The sequence below is a fragment of the Artemia sp. Qi Xiang Cuo genome, chromosome 14, assembly GCF_049724085.1.
Source record: "Artemia sp. Qi Xiang Cuo chromosome 14, ASM4972408v1, whole genome shotgun sequence".
Classification (NCBI taxonomy): domain Eukaryota; kingdom Metazoa; phylum Arthropoda; class Branchiopoda; order Anostraca; family Artemiidae; genus Artemia; species Artemia sp. Qi Xiang Cuo.
The window spans coordinates 61,953,074-61,971,975 of NC_142807.1; the positions used below are offsets into that span (position 1 = coordinate 61,953,074).

Consider the following 18,902-nt stretch of genomic DNA (forward strand, 5'->3'; position numbering starts at 1 on the left):
TTTTTATTTTTTTTTTTACTTAATTTAATGACAAGAACTTGGATAAGGCCATGTTCAAACGTCAAACGACTGATGTGACTTCAAAAGGCATGGGTTGCACTGGCATCCTTTCCCTCCACGAGGAAATATTTCATAATTTCAAAAACAAATACAATTTTGATAAGAAAATTGAATACAAATAAAACACAGAAATCCTTTTTAATAGGGAAATAGTACTGAAGAAAAGAAAACCTACGGTTTAAGCCCAAAAATATTATATAGACCTACCCTAATTATGGGATATCATTTATGAGATAAACTAGAACAAAGATAAATACGAGTAAGTTAAATGTTATATTTGATTTATTCTAAATAATCATTTCCTGGTTCCCATAGGCGGAACGAAAAATAAAACATGAACTAAAGAAGAATAACATTATTCATAGTAGCATACTCCTTCATTCTGGTGACACCAATGAGGTTGAACAGGATCTGCACCAATTCCGCGCAAAAACATAACCTCCCTGAAAATATAACAGAGATACAGATGAACTATAACATAAATTGTTGGGGGGGGGGGTCAAAATAAATAATTGAATAACTTATTATGACCTCTTGTTGTATGATTTTAACAGTAAAGTTTAATTTGTTTTGTTATAAGGTGATTTGTATTATATTTTGCTGTAAGGTGATATGTGATTTGTATTATTTGTTTATCATTTGTCTAGGCCTTCGTGGTTTTTTGCGTATTTTTGCCACCCCATTGGACAAGTTTTTATTTCTCGAAGTGGCTGCTAATGCTGATCTTGCTTTTCTTTTTTTTGTTTGATAAATATATTTCTCTCTCAATGATGTAAATTGAACTGCAATATATCGTCATTAAAGAATTAACACGTACATAAATTAAAAATGAAGAGGGGTATAAGGTTCCCACACAACCGTGATCTTCCGTTTTATATTTTATTAGCAATCTTAAATAGCTTTCATTTCACCTTATCTTAATCACTTTAATTCATTTGAGAGCTTTAAGGTCCTCTGGACCTGTACTGCACTTGAGTCGGTGACTCCCAGTCAAACCTCACTCGTTGTAAAGTTGGTATTTGAAAGACTGGATGGAGGGAGTGCTGACAGTAGAGTGCTTCAATTCATTCCAGTGATTAACGACTCTTCTTGAAAATTAAATTTTACGAATTCTCGATCTGGAGCCTACTTTTGATAGCTTCTTTGAGTGTCCTCTTGTGACATGATGGCTGGTACTGTGGCTGCCAATGAAGATGGTAGAATTTTCCTGTTGAAGTTTATAAGTAAGCATCATATCGCTGCCAATGCGTCTGTAAACAAGGGTAGGTAGCTTGAGTTGCTTGAGGATTTGGATTTAAGGAAGGCTATAGTCAGGAACACGTGTATTATATACTTGGCAACATCCTGATGGATACAGAGAATAGTGGTGAGTTTCTCCTCCTTGCGGCTCACGATGACTTTCGTGCTTTCGATTCTGGCGTGCATTCCCATTTGTTGCCTAGTTCGCAGAAGCGAAATCTCAGTCGTTCAGTTGTGTGGGTATTTAAAATTTTATTATGCGAGATTATCTGTCGTCGTGAATATACCTACTCGTCATGGTTGCGTAATGTGTAAAACTGTAATTTGAGTTTGGACAGGAGTCCCCCACGGTGGGGTAATATCACCACCATTGTGTGATAAGAGTGTGGTTACACCCCAGAAAAAGGTTAGAATTAGTTTTATTTCTAATTGTTAGGACCTTTCCATACTAAATTACGCTGACGACATCCTGAATTTAAGTAGAACCGTATCGTGTGTTGTGGAGAATTTTTCTGTGCTTAGTTGGAAATATGCCGAAATTAGTCTTAATTTAAATGCTTCGAAGAGCGAAGTCCTTGCTTTCGGCAAATCTTTCGGTGATGTTGGATGCGGACAGTTAGGAAATCAGAGTGTCTAGTTATCTGCTTGTATTAAGTATCTCGGTCTACCGAAAGGGGATAGTATAAAACGACAAGGACTCTCCTTATCTCTCATCTAAGTGAGAAACGTTGAAAAGCGTTTGGTTTGCTAGTTCACTGTAAAGCTTGCTACAGCAGGCGTAATCTCGCCGGTGTCTATAACACTTTTGCGATGCCTCATGTCCTCGCATTGAATCCATTTTGGAGTATGTTTACGGCTTCTGATAAGAAGACTATTAGATACATATACTTTCGTTTCGCCAAATTTCTCTTGTGTATACCCCTATGGGGTATAAACAAAAGACTAGTATCAGCCTACGGGTTAATTCAGCCACAGTGGCTGAGCAGCGTATCAGTCGCTATTTTTCTAGGCTTGATAGGACAAACCGCTTTCATCCTGCTATGTATTAGTAGAAATGTTTAAATCTATTTTTAGCTCTTATTTGTGATAAAAAAGGAACGAAACCTTTTCGGAAATCAATTGCAACACCCTTTTGTTGTTTCAATTGAAATTGAGAGTGTTAAGATTACCGATCTAATTTTAGCTATTATTTGTGTTACAAAAGAAAGAAAACCTTTTCGGAAATGAATTGCAACACCATTTTGTTGTTTCAATTGAAATTGAGAGTGTTAATATTACCGATCTAATTTTAGCTCTTATTTGTGATACAAAAGAAAGAAAACCTTTTACGAAATCAATTGTAACACTATTTTGTTGTTTCAATTGAAATTGAGAGTGTTAAGATTTCCGATCTAATTTTAGCTCTTATTTGTGATACAAAATTAATTAAACCTTTTCGGAAATCAATTGCAACACCATTTTGTTGTTTCAATTGAAATTGAGAGTGTTAAGATTACTGATCTAATTTTAGCTCTTATTTGTGTTATAAAGGAAACAAAACCTTTTCTGAAATCAATTTCAACACCATTCTGTTGTTTCAATTGTAATTGAGAGTTTTAAGATTACCGATGTAATTTTAGCTCTTATTTGTGTTACAAAAGGAACGAAACCTTTTCTGAAATCAATTGCAACACCATTTTGTTGTTTCAATTGAAATTGAGAGTGTTAAGTTTACCGATCTAATTTTAGCTCTTATTTGTGTTACAAAAGTAAGAAAACCTTTTTGGAAATCAATTGCAACACCATTTTGTTGTTTCAATTGAAATTGAGAGTGTTAAGATTACCGATGTAATTTTAGCTCTTATTTGTGTTACAAAAGGAACGACACCTTTTCGGAAATCAATTGCAACACCATTTTGTTGTTTCAATTGAAATTGAGAGTGTTAAGATTACCGATCTAATTTTAGCTCTTATTTGTGATACAAAAGGAACGAAACCTTTTCGGAAATCAATTGCAACACCATTTTGTTGTTTCAATTGAAATTGAGAGTGTTAAGATTACCGATCTAATTTTAGCTCTTATTTGTGATGCAAAAGGAACGAAACCTTTTCGGAAATCAATTGCAACACCATTTTGTTGTTTCAATTGAAATTGAGAGTGCTAAGATTTCCGATCTAATTTTAGCTTTTATTTGTGATACAAAAGGAATGAAACCTTTTCGGAAATCAATTGCAACACTATTTTGTTGTTTCAATTGAAATAGAGTGTTAAGATTTCCGATCTAATTTTAGCTCTTATTTGTGTTACAAAAGAAAGAAAACCTTTTCGGAAATCAATTGCAACACCATTTTGTTGTTTCAATTGAAATTGAGAGTGTTAAGATTTCCGATCTAATTTTAGCTCTTATTTGTGATACAAAAGGAACGAAACCATTTCGGAAATCAATTGCAACACCATTTTGTCGTTTCAATTGAAATTGAGAGTGTTAAGACTACCGATCTAATTTTAGCTCTTATTTGTGATACAAAAGGAACGAAACCTTTTCGGAAATCAATTGCAACACCATTTTGTTGTTTCAATTGAAATTGAGAGTGTTAAGATTTCCGATCTAATTTTAGCTCTTATTTGTGATACAAAAGGAACGAAACCTTTTCGGAAATCAATTGCAACACCATTTTGTTGTTTCAATTGAAATTGAGAGTGTTAAGATTAGGGGAGACTGGGGTACCTCCGCACACGGGGCACCTCCAGACATCGAACCTGTTGGCTTTGCTATCTAGCGGAAAAATTGGAAAAAAATCACAAAGATGTGCCATTTTACTGTTCATCTTGGAGGCAAGATGGCACTTCCATCAAATAGCATAGCAGTGAGTCAGTCGGTAATAAGACTTTAAAGATACAGCTGCCAATTGTTTCGCGTGATGATAAAAGTGAAATAGAGAGGTAAGTTTTATAGATACATTTAATGTAATGTTCTAGGAACAAGCAAAACGAACCCAAATATGCTTCCTCTACATAAGATTGACGTAACTCTAGGTGTTCTTTGGTTATGACTCTTTTCTTCTGAAAGGCTCCTTAGGGGCACCTCCGGACAATTTTTTTGGGGCAGGTTTGGACACTGTCCGGAGGTGCCCCGATGATTTGAGCAGCCATTGGTGTTTTTTTCTTTCATTTTTAAAAGGAAAGGAAGGATTGATGATATAATTAGATGTATGAAAGAAGCTGAAAAAATTGCGGTTCCCGAAGAGCGTATTCGTATTAAAACGCGAAAATCTATATGGGCTGCCGATCCTGAATCAAAGAATTATAAAAATAAGGCAAAACTTTGGTTGCGAATTTGGGTTGATTGTGGTAGACCTGCGTCGGGGTCCGTTGCGGATATAAAGCAGAAAACAAAGAATGAATATAAAAAGTACCTTAAATCCATTCGTTATAAGGGTATGGAATTTCCAACATCTAAGAATGATTGGTCTAAATTGATTAATTCTGAGAAGCTGGATAAAAGTGATCTTCATAAAAGTGATTCGATTTCTAGTTCAGCTTGGTATGATTATTATTCGTCAATTTTTTCCAAAATTAACTTTTTCGTGCAGTCACATTATTCTCGGTTACTTTCTAAAATTCTTCCGCCTTCGCTTCATCAGGGCCATATTATTCCAGTATCAGTAGCTGCTGTTGAAAGTGCAATTAAGCAACTGAAATCTTCATCCGTTGATATTGATGGTATTAGTGCAAATAATATAAATCCAAAGTGTGTTGTTCTTTTATTTCATTTGCAGTTGTTGTTCCAAATGTGTTTAACATCTTCGCTGGTTCCGGATAGCTTTCTTTGTGGAACTGTCACCTCAATATTAAAACGAGGAAAACTCCCTTCTCATTGTTCATCTTATCGCCCTATAACCACTGCGTGTAACTTGAGTAAAATCCTCGAATATATTTTACTTCCTCATTTAAATGAAAATATAAATTTCGGATCGAATCAATTTGGGTTTCAATCTGGTATTGGTTGTCAACATGCACACCGTGTTCTTTCTTCCGCCCTTAAGAATAGCCTGGCTGAGGGGTCGCCACTTTATATGTGCACTTTGGACCTTTCTAAAGCTTTTGACAGTGTAGTCCATAGTCAAGCTTTTTTCTCCTTTTTTAATAATGGTGTAAATCTTTCAGTTATTTTTCTTCTTCGTTTTTGGTATGAGAATTCTTTCCTCCGAATTAATAAATCTGGACCTCCGTTTGTCCGTGTACGTCGGGGTGTGAAACAGGGAGGGGTTTTATCACCTAGTATATTCAAAATGTGTATTTCTGGTATATTAGATGAAATTAGATCAAAATATTTCATTGGACTTTCAGATGTTTCTTATCTTGCTTATGCGGATGATCTTCTACTTTTATGTAAAACTAAGCAAGGTCTCTCTTTTATGGTCTCAAAAGTTTCACGTTTATTTTCTAAAATTGGTCTTTCTCTTAATGTTGAGAAATGAGAGTTTCTAGTTTTTAATGGTCCGACTTCCTCTAATGTTCCCTTAGTTTGTCGCGGTTTTTCTATACCCTCTGTTTCCGCCTTTCGGTGGTTGGGTATTACTGTTACTAATTCAATTTCTAGCCTACGGCAGTGCACTGTTCGTGATGTTCAAAAGAAAATTCAAATGGGATATTCTAAGATTGTTGCCAATCGAGGGAAGTATAATAGACGTGCATTGGGTAGGCTATATTCTACATTCTGTGATCATTCTGTCCTTTATCTTTCTGGTCTTTATCCCCTTCTTAAGAAAAAAGATGTTAAGCAGATCCGGTCTTTTTACTTCAGATATTGTAAATTTTTACTTTATCTCCCCCCCTGGCATAGTAATGGTAAGATAACTCGTAAGTTTGAAGTCCCTGATATAACAGCAAAGTTGGCCGTGCTGCATGGAAGGCTGTCGGATTCAGCTTTTTGTCGTTTTTCGCCTCATCATCCTTTGGTCCGTGTGTTCGGTTAATTTCATTGTTGTGTACTTTTTTTCATTTTCTCTTTTGTCTTTTTTTTTTTTTCCTTGTGTTACTCCACAAGTGTCATAAATTGTTATGAAGCGGGTTAAAAATAAATTATTATTATTATAGCACCTAGTAAGTGCTTAATAACTGAGTTTTACTGAAGGCAGCATTTTTCTTTCCAGAAATGGTGCGAAATTATATCCCTACTAAGTCCGAGCCAAACGAAGAAGCTATCAAACAAGGGCTAAAAGCCATACAAGATGGAGATTCGGTCAGAAAAGCGGCCAAGACCCATGGAATAGCTGCTTCAACATTATTTGATCGCTTGAAGAAGTCAAAATCAGCCAACGAGACTAGTGTGGATGAAGGAATAGCCAGATCAGCCAATTTGAAACGAGGAAAGTATTCCACCCGTCAGGTTTTCACTGACGATCAAGAGGAAAAACTTAAGACTTACCTTCTTCGTTCCTGCGAACTTCACTATGGTTTGACTTTAGCACAAACTCAGAAGCTGGCATATCAATATGCAGTGAAGCTGAGGGTCTCTTATCCCAAGAACTGGGATGAAAAGTGTGCCGCCACATATGACTGGTCATATGGATTTATGAAGCGTCATCCAGAGCTGAGTCTTGGGAAACCTGAGAACACCAGCCTGGCCAGGGCTTCAGGATTCAATCCCTTCAATGTAAACTCGTTCATGAATAATCTTGAAGCTTTATACAATCGGCACCGCTTCACACCTGAACGAGTGTACAACCTAGACGAAACCGGAGTAACAACTGTCATGGATAGCCCTAAAGTCATAGCGAAATCTGGTATAAAGCAAGTGGGCAAGGCCGTTGCTGCTGAGCGGGGGGAGTTAGTTACAGTGTGTTGCATCGTTAATGCCATCGGGAACACCGTCCCCCCAGCGTTTGTGTTCCCACGCGTGCACTTCAGAGAACACATGCTCCATGGAGCACCACCTGGTAGCCTTGGGTTAGCTTTCCAGTCTGGTTGGATGACTGGACCGAACTTCTTAGAAGTTATGAAGCACTTCGTCAAGCACACTCGATGCGACAAGGAGAATCCGGTGTTGCTCATCCTCGATAACCATGAAAGCCATATTTATTTGGAGGCAGTTCTATATGCAAAAGAGAATGGAGTAGTGCTTCTCACATTTCCGCCACACTGCAGCCACAAAATGCAGCCCTTAGATATATCTGTCTATGGCCCGTTCAAGGCGTATCTGAGGGCTAAGTTCGGCGAGTGGCAAACAAACCATCCACACGAAAGATTTCAAATAACTCACACCGCAAACCTAGTTGGTCAAGCTTATCCCCTAGCGTTTACTCCGAACAACATCACATCGGGCTTTTCAAAACCAGGAATATGGCCATTCTCAAGATCAGCGTTCACTGATGCAGACTTCATCGCCGCTAAGGTCTCAGACAGACCAAACACCGCTGGAGAAGTAACTGATAGGGTAGAGTCTAGGAATACTTTGGAAGCAGTTGCTGACCCTGTCCTGAATTCCTCGGCCTTAGAGCAACCACCAGGGCCCAAACATGATGTCAATCCAGAAGACATTTTTCCATTCCCGAAGGCTAAACCAAGAAAGCTAACTGTGAATAGGGCTCGAGTTGGCAAAACGAGAATTTTAACGGATACGCCAGAGAAAGAAGATCTGGAGAAAAGAGCACAAGCAAAGTCAGCAAAGAAGACTGGTAGGAAAAGAGTAAAACTGGCAAAGAGCAAGGAGCAAGAGTTGTCAACGATAAGAGAACCTTCCTCCCCTTCGGAAATCTCTTTCCATGACTCTTCAGATGAAAGCCTCCATGCAGGGTCAGACTGTGAAATACCTGAAACTGAAAGTGAAGTTTCATTCATTCCAGAAGAGATCAAGGTTGACGAATTTGTGCTAGTGAGGTTTCAGCTTAAGAAAGATTTTGTTCTTTATGCAGCAAAGATCTTGGAGACTGATATTATGAACAGGGAGTTTCAGGTTTCTTTTCTACGGAGAAAGAAAGACTCTGATCGATTTCACTTTCCTGATATTGAAGACAAGGCATCGGTGTCGTTTGAAGATGTCGTGAAGAAGCTGGAGGTGACTCGACACGGTGGAACTGCTCGGGTCCAAGCTACTTATGTTTTTGCAGGTCTTTGGTTGGATCATATCCGCTGAGTGATTTAAGTTTGATAACTATGAACCTTTTTTCTTTTCTATTTACTTTTGTATCCTATATCTGAAGAATACAGTATCTGAAAGCATGTCCGGAGCTACCCCCACACCTGTGCAAAGCTGCCCCTATATAGGGGCAGTTTCGGACATTTTGTGGACCCAGGGAAAACGTCAACTACTTAGCAGCGCTTGCATATTTTCGCTTTAACTCTGTCCAGGCTCTGTCCAAGTGGCTAAGCTATGCTGGTGCCAAATAAGAAGTCCCGATAGCGCGCACAAGCCGAAGCAGGTAACTTTGATTAAAAAGTGCACGGAGGTGCCCCAGTCTCCCTTACCCATCTAATTTTAGCTCTTATTTGTGATAAAAAGGGAACGAAACCTGTTCTGATATCAATTGCAACACCAGTTTGTCGTTTCAATTGAAATTGCGAATTTTAAGTTTACCGATATAATTTTAGATATAATTTGTTTTAAAAAATGAAAGAAACATTATCTTAAATCAATTCCAACACCAGTGTGTTGTTTCTCATGTATGTGAGAGTGTTAAGATAACCGATCTAATTTTAGCTCTTATGTGTTTTACAAAAGGAACTAAACCTTTTCGGAAATCAATTGCAACACACGTTTGTTGTTTCAAATTACATTGAGAGTGTTAAGTTTACCGATCTAATTTTAGCTCTTATTTGTGATACAAACAGAACGAAACCTTATCGGAAATCAATTGCAACACCATTTTGTTGTTTCAATTGAAATTGAGAGTGTTAAGATTTCCGATCTAATTTAGCTCTTATTTGTGATACAAAGGAACGAAACCCTTTCGGAAATCAATTGCAACACCAGTTTGTTGTTTCAATTGAAAGTGAGAGTGTTAAGATTACCGATCTCATTTTAGCTCTTATTTGTGTTACAAAAGAAAGAAAACCTTTTCGGAAATCAATTGTAACACCATTTTGTTGTTTCAATTGAAATTGAGAGTGTTAAGATTTCCAATCTAATTTTAGCTCTTATTTGTGTTACAAAATGAACGAAACCTTTTCGGAAACCAATTGCAACACCATTTTATTGTTTCAATTGAGATTGATAATGTTAAGATTACCGATCTAATTTTAGCTCTTATTTGTGTTACAAAAGAAAGAAAAACTTTTCGGAAATCAATTGCAACAACATTTTGTTGTTTCAATTGAAATTGAGAGTGTTAAGATTTCCGATCTAATTTTAGCTCTTATTTGTGATACAAAAGGAACGAAACCCTTTCGGAAATCAATTGCAACACCATTTTGTTGTTTCAATTGAAATAGAGTGTTAAGATTTCCGATCTAATTTTAGCTCTTATTTGTGATACAAAAGGAACGAAACCTTTTCGGAAATCAGTTGCAACACCATTTTGTTGTTTCAATTGAAATTGAGAGTGTTAAGATTTCCGATATAATTTTAGCTCTTATTTGTGATACAAAAGGAACGAAACCTTTTCGTATACCAATTTCAACACCATTTTGATGTTTCAATTGAAATTGAGAGTGTTAAGATTACCGATCTAATTTTAGCTCTTATTTGTGTTACAAAAGGAACGAAACCTTTTCGGAAATCAATTGCAACACCATTTTGTTGTTTCAATTGAAATTGAGAATGTTAAGATTACCGATCTAATTTTAGCTCTTATTTGTGATACAAAAGGAACGAAACCTTTTCGGAAATGAATTCCAACACCAGATTGTTGTTTCAATTGAAAGTGAGAGTGTTAAGATTTCCGATCTAATTTTAGCTCTTATTTGTGTTACAAAAGGAACGAAACCTTTACGGAAATCAATTGCAACACAATTTTGTTGTTTCAATTGAAATTGAGAGTGTTAAGATTACCGATCTAATTTTAGCTCTTATTTGTGATACAAACAGAACGAAACCTTTTCGGAAATCAATTGCAACACCATTTTGTTGTTTCAATTGAAATTGAGAGTGTTAAGATTTCCGATCTAATTTTAGCTCTTATTTGTGATACAAAGGAACGAAACCTTTTCGGAAATCAATTGCAACACCATTTTGTTGTTTCAATTGAAATTGAGAGTGTTAAGATTACCGATCTAATTTTAGCTCTTATTTGTGTTATAAAAGAAAGAAAACCTTTCCCGAAATCAATTGTAACACCATTTTGTTTTTTCAATTGAAATTGAGAGTGTTAAGATTTCCGATCTAATTTAGCTCTTATTTGTGATACAAAAGGAACGAAACCTTTTCGGATATCAATTGCAACACCATTTTGTTGTTTCAATTGAAATTGAGAGTGTTAAGATTACAGATCTAATTTTAGCTCTTATTTGTGTTACAAAAAAAAGGAAACCTTGTCGGAAATCAATTTCAACAGCATTGTGGTGTTTCAATTTTTATTGAGAGTGTTAAGATTTCCGATAGAATTTTAGCTCTTATTTGTGATACAAAAGTAACAAAACCCTTTCGGAAATCAATTGCAACACCAGTTTGTTGTTTCAATGGAAATTGAGAGTGTTAAGATTACCGATCTAATTTTAGCTCTTATTAGTGATACAAAATGAATGAAACCTTATCGGAAATCAGATTCAACACCATTTTGTTGTTTCAATTGAAATTGAGAGTGTTAAGATTTCCGATCTAATTTTAGCTCTTATTTGTGATAAAAAAGGAACTAAACCTATTCTGATACAAATTGCACCACCATTCTTTTTTTTCAATTGATATTGAGAGTGTTAATATTTCCGATCTCATTTTCGCTCTTATTTGTGATAAAAAGGAAACAACACCTTGTATGAAATCAATTGCAACACCATTTTATCGTTTCAATTGAAATTGAGAGTGTTAAGTTTACCGATATAATTTTATCTCTTATTTGTGTTACAAAAGTAACGAAACATATTCGGAAATCAATTGCAACACCATTTTGTTGTTTCAATTGAAATTGAGAGTGTTAAGATTTCCGATCTAATTTTAGCTCTTATTTGTGTTACAAAAGGAACGAAACCTTTTCTGAAATCAATTGCAACACCAGTATGTTGTTTCAATTGAAATTGAGAATGTTAAGTTTACCGATCTAATTTTAGCTCTTATTTGTGTTACAAAAGTAAGTAAATCTTTTCGGAAATCAATTGCAACACCATTTTGTTGTTTCAATTGAAATTGAGAGTGTTAAGATTTCCGATCTAATTTTAGCTCTTATTTGTGTTACAAAAGGAAGTAAACCTTTTCGGAAATCAATTGCAACACCATTTTGTTGTTTCAATTGAAATTGAGAGTGTTAAGATTTCCGATCTAATTTTAGCTCTTATTTGTGTTACAAAAGGAAAGAAACCTTTTCGGAAATCAATTGCAACACCATTTTGTTGTTTCAATTGAAATTGAGAGTGTTAAGATTTCCGATCTAATTTAGCTCTTATTTGTGATACAAAAGGAACGAAACCTTTTCGGATACCAATTGCAACACCATTTTGATGTTTCAATTGAGATTGAGAATTTTAATGATACCGATCTAATTTTATCTCTTATTTGTGTACAAAGATAACAAAACCTTTGCGGAGATGAATTGTAACACCTGATTGTCCTTTCAATTGACATAGAGAGTGTTAAGATTACAGATAGAATTTTAGATCTTATTTGTGATAAAAAAGGAACGAAACCTATTCGGAAATCAATTGCAACACCATTTTGTTTTTTCAATTGAAATTGAGAGTGTTAAGATTTCCGATCTAATTTTAGCTCTTATTTGTGATAAAAAAGGAACGAAACCTTTTCGGAAATCAATTGCAACACAAGTTTGTTGTTTCAATGGAAATTGAGAATGTTAAGATTACAGATATAATATTAGCTCTTATATGTGTTACAAAAGTAAGAAAACCTTTTCGGAAATGAATTGCAACACCATTTTGTTGTTTCAATTGAAATTGAGAGTGTTAAGATTACCGATCTAATTTTAGATCTTATTTGTGTTACAAAATAAATAAAACCTATTCGGAAATAAATAGCAACACCATTTTGTTGTTTCAATTGAAATTGAGAGTGTTAAGATTTCCGATCTAATTTTAGCTCTTATTTGTGATAAAAAAGGAACGAAACGCTTTCGGAAATCAATTGCAACACCAGGTTGTTGTTTCAATTGAAATTGAGAGTGTTAAGATTTCAAATCTAATTTTAGCTCTTATTTGTGTTAAAAAAGTAACTAAACCTTTTTTGAAATAAATTGCAACACCATTTTGTTGTTTCAATTGAAATTGAGAGTGTTAAGATTACCGATCTAATTTTAGCTCTTATTTGTGATACAAAAGGAACGAAACCTTTTCGGAAATGAATTGCAACACCATTTTGTTGTTTCAATTGAAATTGAGAGTGTTAAGATGTCCGATCTAATTTTAGCTCTTATTTGTGTTACAAAAGGAACGAAACCTTTTCGGAAATCAATTGCAACACCATTTTGTTGTTTCAATTGAAATTGAGAGTGTTAAGATTACCGATCTAATTTTAGCTCTTATTTGTGATACAAAAGTAAGTAAACCTTTTCGGAAATCAATTGCAACACCATTTTGTTGTTTCAATTGAAATTGAGAGTGTTAAGATTACCGATCTAATTTTAGCTCTTATTTTTGATACAAAAGGAACTAAACCTGTTCGGAAATCAATTGCAACACAATTTTGTTGTTTCAATTGAAATTGAGAGTGTTAAGATTACCGATCTAATTTTAGCTCTTATTTGTGATACAAAAGTAAATAAACCTTTTCGGAAATCAATTGCAACACCATTTTGTTGTTTCAATTGAAATTGACAGTGTTAAGATTTCCGATCTAATTTAGCTCTTATTTGTGATACAAAAGGAACGAAACCTTTTCGGATACCAATTGCAACACCATTTTGATGTTTCAATTGAAATTGAGAGTGCTAAGATTTCCGATCTAATTTTAGCTCTTATTTGTGTTACAAAAGGAACGAAACCTTTTCTGAAATCAATTGCAACACCATTTTGTTGTTTCAATTGAAATTGAGAGTGTTAAGATTACCGATCTAATTTTAGCTCTTATTTGTGATACAAAAGAAAGAAAACCTTTTTCGGAAATCAATTGCAACACCATTTTGTTGTTTCAATTGAAATTGAGAGTGTTAAGATTACCGATCTAATTTTAGCTCTTATTTGTGATACAAAAGGAACGAAACCTTTTCGTAAATCAATTTCAACACCATTTTGATGTTTCAATTGAAATTGAGAGAGTTAAGATTACCGATCTAATTTTAGCTCTTATTTGTTATACAAAAGGAAAGAAACCTTTTTGGAAATCAATTGCAACACTATTTTGTTTTTTCAATTGAAATTGAGAGAGTTAAGATTACCGATCTAATTTAGCTCTTATTTGTGATAAAACAGGAACGAAACCTTTTCTGATACCAATTGCAACACCAGTTTGATGTTTCAATTGAAATTGATAGTGTTAAGATTACCGATCTAATTTTACGTCTTATTTGTGTTACAAAAGAAAGAAAACATTTTCGGAAATCAATTGCAAGACCATTTTGTTGTTTCAATTGAAATTGAGAGTGTTAAGATTACCATTATAATTTTAGCTTTTATTTGTGATACAAAATGAATTAAACCTTTTCGGAAATCAATTGAAACACCATTTTGTTGTTTCAATTGAAATAGAGTGTTAAGATTTCCTATCTTATTTTAGCTCTTAGTTGTGATAAAAAAGTAACAAAACCCTTTCGGAAATCAATTGCAACAACAGTTTGTTGTTTCAATGGAAATTGAGAGTGTTAAGAATTCCGATCTAATTTTAGCTCTTATTTGTGTTATAAAAGAAAGAAAACCTTTTCGGAAATGAATTGCAACACCATTTTGTTGTTTAAATTGAAATTGAGAGTGTTAAGATTACCGATCTAATTTTAGCTCTTATTTGTGTTACAAAAGAAAGAAAACCTATTCGGAAATCAATTGCAACACCATTTTGTTTTTTCAATTGAAATTGAGAGTGTTAAGATTTCCAATCTAATTTTAGCTCTTATTTGTGATACAAAAGGAACGAAACCTTTTCGGAAATCAATTGCAACACCATTTTGTTGTTTCAATTGATATTGAGAGTGTTAATATTACCTATCTAATTTTAGATATTATTTGTGTAAAAAAGAAAGAAAACCTTTTAGGAAATCAATTGCAACACCAATTTGTTGTTTAAATTGAAATTGAGAGTGTTAAGATTTCCGATCTAATTTTAGCTCTTATTCGTGATACAAAAGGAACGAAACCTTTTCGGAAATCAATTGCAACACCATTTTGTTGTTTCAATTGAAATTGAGAGCGTTAAGATTTCCGATCTAATTTTAGCTCTTATTTGTGTTACAAATGAAAGAAAACCTTTTCGGAAATCGATTTCAACACCATTTTGTTGTTTCAATTGAAATTGAGAGTGTTAAGATTTCCGATCTAATTTTAGCTCTTATTTGTGATACAAAAGAAAGAAAACCTTTTCGACAATCAATTGCAACACTATTTTGTTTTTTCAATTGAAATTGAGAGTGCTAAGATGTCCAATCTAATTTAGCTTTTAAGCGTGATAAAAAAGAAACGAAACATTTTATTATACCAATTTCAACACAGGGGTGTTGTACTATAGTAGAGTTAGAGCGTTTAGATTAATGATCTAAGTTTAGCTCTTATTTGTGATACAAAAGAAGAAAACCTTTTAGGAAATCAATTGCAACACCATTTTGTTGTTTCAATTGAAATTGAGAGTGTTAAGATTACCGATCTAATTTTAGCTCTTATTTGTGATACAAAAGGAACTAAACCTTTTCGGAAATCAATTGAAATACCTTTTTGTTGTTTCAATTGAAATTGAGAGAGTTAAGATTACCGATCTAATTTTATCTATTATTTGTGTTATAAAATTAAGAAAACCTTTTCGTAAATCAATTGCACCACCATTCTGTTGTTTCAATTGAAATTGAGAGTGTTATGATTACCGCTCTAATTTTAGCTATTATTTGTGATAAACAAGTATCTAAACCTTTTTGGACATCAAGTGCAACACCATTTTGTTGTTTCAATTGAAATTGAGAGTGTTAAGATTACCGATCTAATTTTAGCTCTTATTTGTGTTACAAAAGAAAGAAAACCTTTTCGAAAATCGAGATCAACACCCGTATGTTTATTCAAATTTAATCTATAACTATAAGGTTTAAGAACTTATTTTATATCTTATTTGTGTTAAAATAAAAAGGATACAAGGCCGTTGATGGAATTCAAAAACTGTTGGGGGTTAATCTTTAACTTTAGAGAGTTAATATTAACGACATAATTTTATATCTTATTTGTGATACAAAATTAACGAAACCATTTCGGAAATCAATTGCAACACCATTTTGTTGTTTCAATTGAGATTGAGAGTTTTAAGTTTACTGATCTTATTTTAGCTCTTATTTGTGATACAAAAAAACAAAACCTTTTCGGAAATCAATTGCAACACTTATTTGTTGTTTCAATTGGAATTGAGAGTGTTAAGATTACCGATCAAATTTTAGCTCTTATTTGTGTTACAAAATGAACGAAACCTTTTCGGAAATCAATTGCAACAACATTTTATTGTTTCAATTGAAATTGAGAGTGTTAAGATTTCCCATCTAATTTTAGCTCTTATTTGTTTTACAAATGAAACAAAAACTTTTCGGAAATCAATTGCAACACCATTTTGTCGTTTAAATTGAAATTGAGAGTGTTAAGATTACCTATCTAATTTTAGCTCTTATTTGTGATACAAAATTAACTAAACCTTTTCGGAAATCAATTGCAACACCATTTTGTTTTTTCAATTGAAATTGAGAGTGTTAAGATTTCCCATATAATTTTAGCTCTTATGTTTGATACAAAAGGACCGAAACATTTTCGGAAATCAATTGCAACACCAGTTTGTTGTTTCAATTGAAATTGAGAGTGTTAAGATTTCCTATATAATTTTAGCTCTTATTTGTGATACAAAAGTAACGAAACATTTTCGGAAATCTAGTGTAACACTAAGGTGTTTTTTAAATTTTAATATATATATTGAAGATTTCCGATCTAATTTATCATTTAGTTGTGTTAAAACACTAACGACACCCGTTCGGATACCAATTGCAACACAAGTTTAATGTTTCAATTGAGTTTGAGAATGTAAAGATTTACGATATAATATTAGCTCTAATTCGTGATACAAAAGTAACGAAAACTTTTCGGAAATCAATTGCAACACTATTTTGTTGTTTCAATTGAAATCGAGAACGTTAAGATTACCGATCTAATTTTATCTCTTATTTGTGTTACAAAAGAAAGTAAACCTTTTCTGAGATCAATTGCAACACCATTTTGTTGTTTCAATTGAAATTGAGAGTGTTAAAATTTCCGATCTAATTTTAGCTCTTATTCGTGATACAAAAGGAACGAAACCTTTTCGGAAATCAATTGCAATACCTGTTTGTTGTTTCAATTGAAATTGAGATCGTTAAGATTTCCGATATAATTTTATCTCTTATATGTGTTACAAAAGAAAGTAAAACTTTTCGGAAATCAATAGCAACACCATTTTGTTGTTTCAATTGAAATTGAGAGTGTTAAGATTACCGATCTAATTTTAGCTCTTATTTGTGATACAAAAGTAAGAAAACATTTCCCGAAATCAATTGTAACACCATTTTGTTGTTTCAATTGAAATTGAGAGTGTTAAGATTTCCGATCTAATTTTAGCTCTTATTTGTGATACAAAAGGAACGAAACCTTTTCGGAAATCAATTGCAACACCATTTTGTTGTTTTAATTGAGATTGAGAGTGTTATGATTACCGATCTAATTTTAGCTCTTATTTGTGATACAAAAGTAAGAAAACCTTTTCGGAAATCAATTGCAACACCATTATGTTGTTTCAATTGAAATTGTGAGTGTTAAGATTACCGATCTAATTTAGCTCTTATTTGTGATACAAAAGTAACGAAACCTTTTCGGAAATCAATTGCAACACAATTTTGTTGTTTCAATTGAAATTGAGAGAGTTAAGATTTCCGATCTAATTTTAGCTCTTATTTGTGTTACAAAAGAAAGAAAACCTTTTCGGAAATCAATTGCAACACCATTTTGTTGTTTCAATTGAAATTGAGAGTGTTAAGATTACCGATCTAATTTTAGCTCTTATTTGTGTTACAAAAGAAAGAAAACCTTTTCGGCATTCAATTGCAACACCATTTTGTTGTTTCAATTGAAATTGAGAGTGTTAAGATTTCCGATCTAATTTTAGCTCTTATTTGTGATACAAAAGGAACTAAACCTTTTCGGAAATCAATTGCAACACCATTTTGTTGTTTCAATTGAAATTGAGAGTGTTAAGATTACCGATCTAATTTTAGCTCTTATTTGTTATAAAAAAAAAGAAAACCTTTTCGGAAATCAATTGCAACACCATTTTGTTGTTTCAATTGAAATTGAGAGTTTTAAGATTTCCGATCTAATTTTAGCTCTTATTTGTGATACAAAAGTAACTAAACCTGTTCGGAAATCAATTGCAATACCAGTTTGTTGTTTCAATTGAAATTGAGAGAGTTAAGATTTCCGATCTAATTTTATCTCTTATTTGTGTTATAAAAGAAAGAAAACCTTTTCGTAAATCAATTGCAACACCATTTTGTTGTTTCAATTGAAATTGAGAGTGTTATGATTACCGATCTAATTTTAGCTCTTATTTGTGTTACAAAAGGATCGAAACCTTTTCGGAAATCAAGTGCAACACCATTTTGTTGTTTCAATTGAAATTGAGAGTGTTAAGATTTCCGATCTAATTTTAGCTCTTATTTGTTATACAAAAGAAAGAAAACCTTTTCGGCAATGAATGGCAACGCTAGGTTGTTGTTTCATTTTAACTTTAGAGTGTTAAGAATTCCGATCTAATTTTATCTCTTATTTGTTTTACAAAATTAACAAAACCTTTCCCGAGATCAATTGCAACACCTTTTTGTTGTTTCAATTGAAATTGAGAGTGTTAAGATTACCGATCTAATTTTAGCTCTTATTTGTGTTACAAAAGGAACGAAACCTTTTATGAAATCAATTGCAACACCAGTTTGTTGTTATAATTGAGATTGAGATTTTTAAGATTTCCTATCAAATTTTAGCTCTTATTTGTGATACAAAAAAAGAAAATCTTTTCGGAAATCAATTGCAACACTATTTTGTTGTTTCAATTGAAATTGAGAGTGTTAAGATTACCGATCTAATTTTAGCTCTTATTTGTGATACAAAATGAACGAAACCTTTTCGGAAATCAATTGCAACACCATTTTGTTGTTTCAATTGAAATTGAGAGTGTTAAGATTTCCGATCTAAATTTAGCTCTTAGTTGTGTTACAAATGTAAGAAAACCTATTCTGAAATCAATTGCTACACCATTTTGTTGTTTCAATTGACATTGAGAGTGATAAGATTACCGATCTAATTTTATCTCTTATTTGTGTTACAAAAT

The 18,902-nt window shown here is 33.3% G+C and overlaps 1 protein-coding gene across 1 annotated transcript in view; it reads right to left on the reverse strand.

The window, feature by feature from the left end:
• Nucleotides 1–339: 339 nt before the first annotated feature.
• LOC148944725 (chitooligosaccharidolytic beta-N-acetylglucosaminidase-like) overlaps nucleotides 340–18,902 on the reverse strand; it is a 66,669-nt gene continuing 48,106 nt past the window's right edge. Inside the window, exon 9 of the mRNA XM_089100183.1 lies at nucleotides 340–503. Coding sequence (XP_088956309.1) covers nucleotides 416–503 — 88 coding nt within the window. The 3' untranslated portion in view covers nucleotides 340–415. The remainder of the gene's footprint in view (nucleotides 504–18,902) is intronic.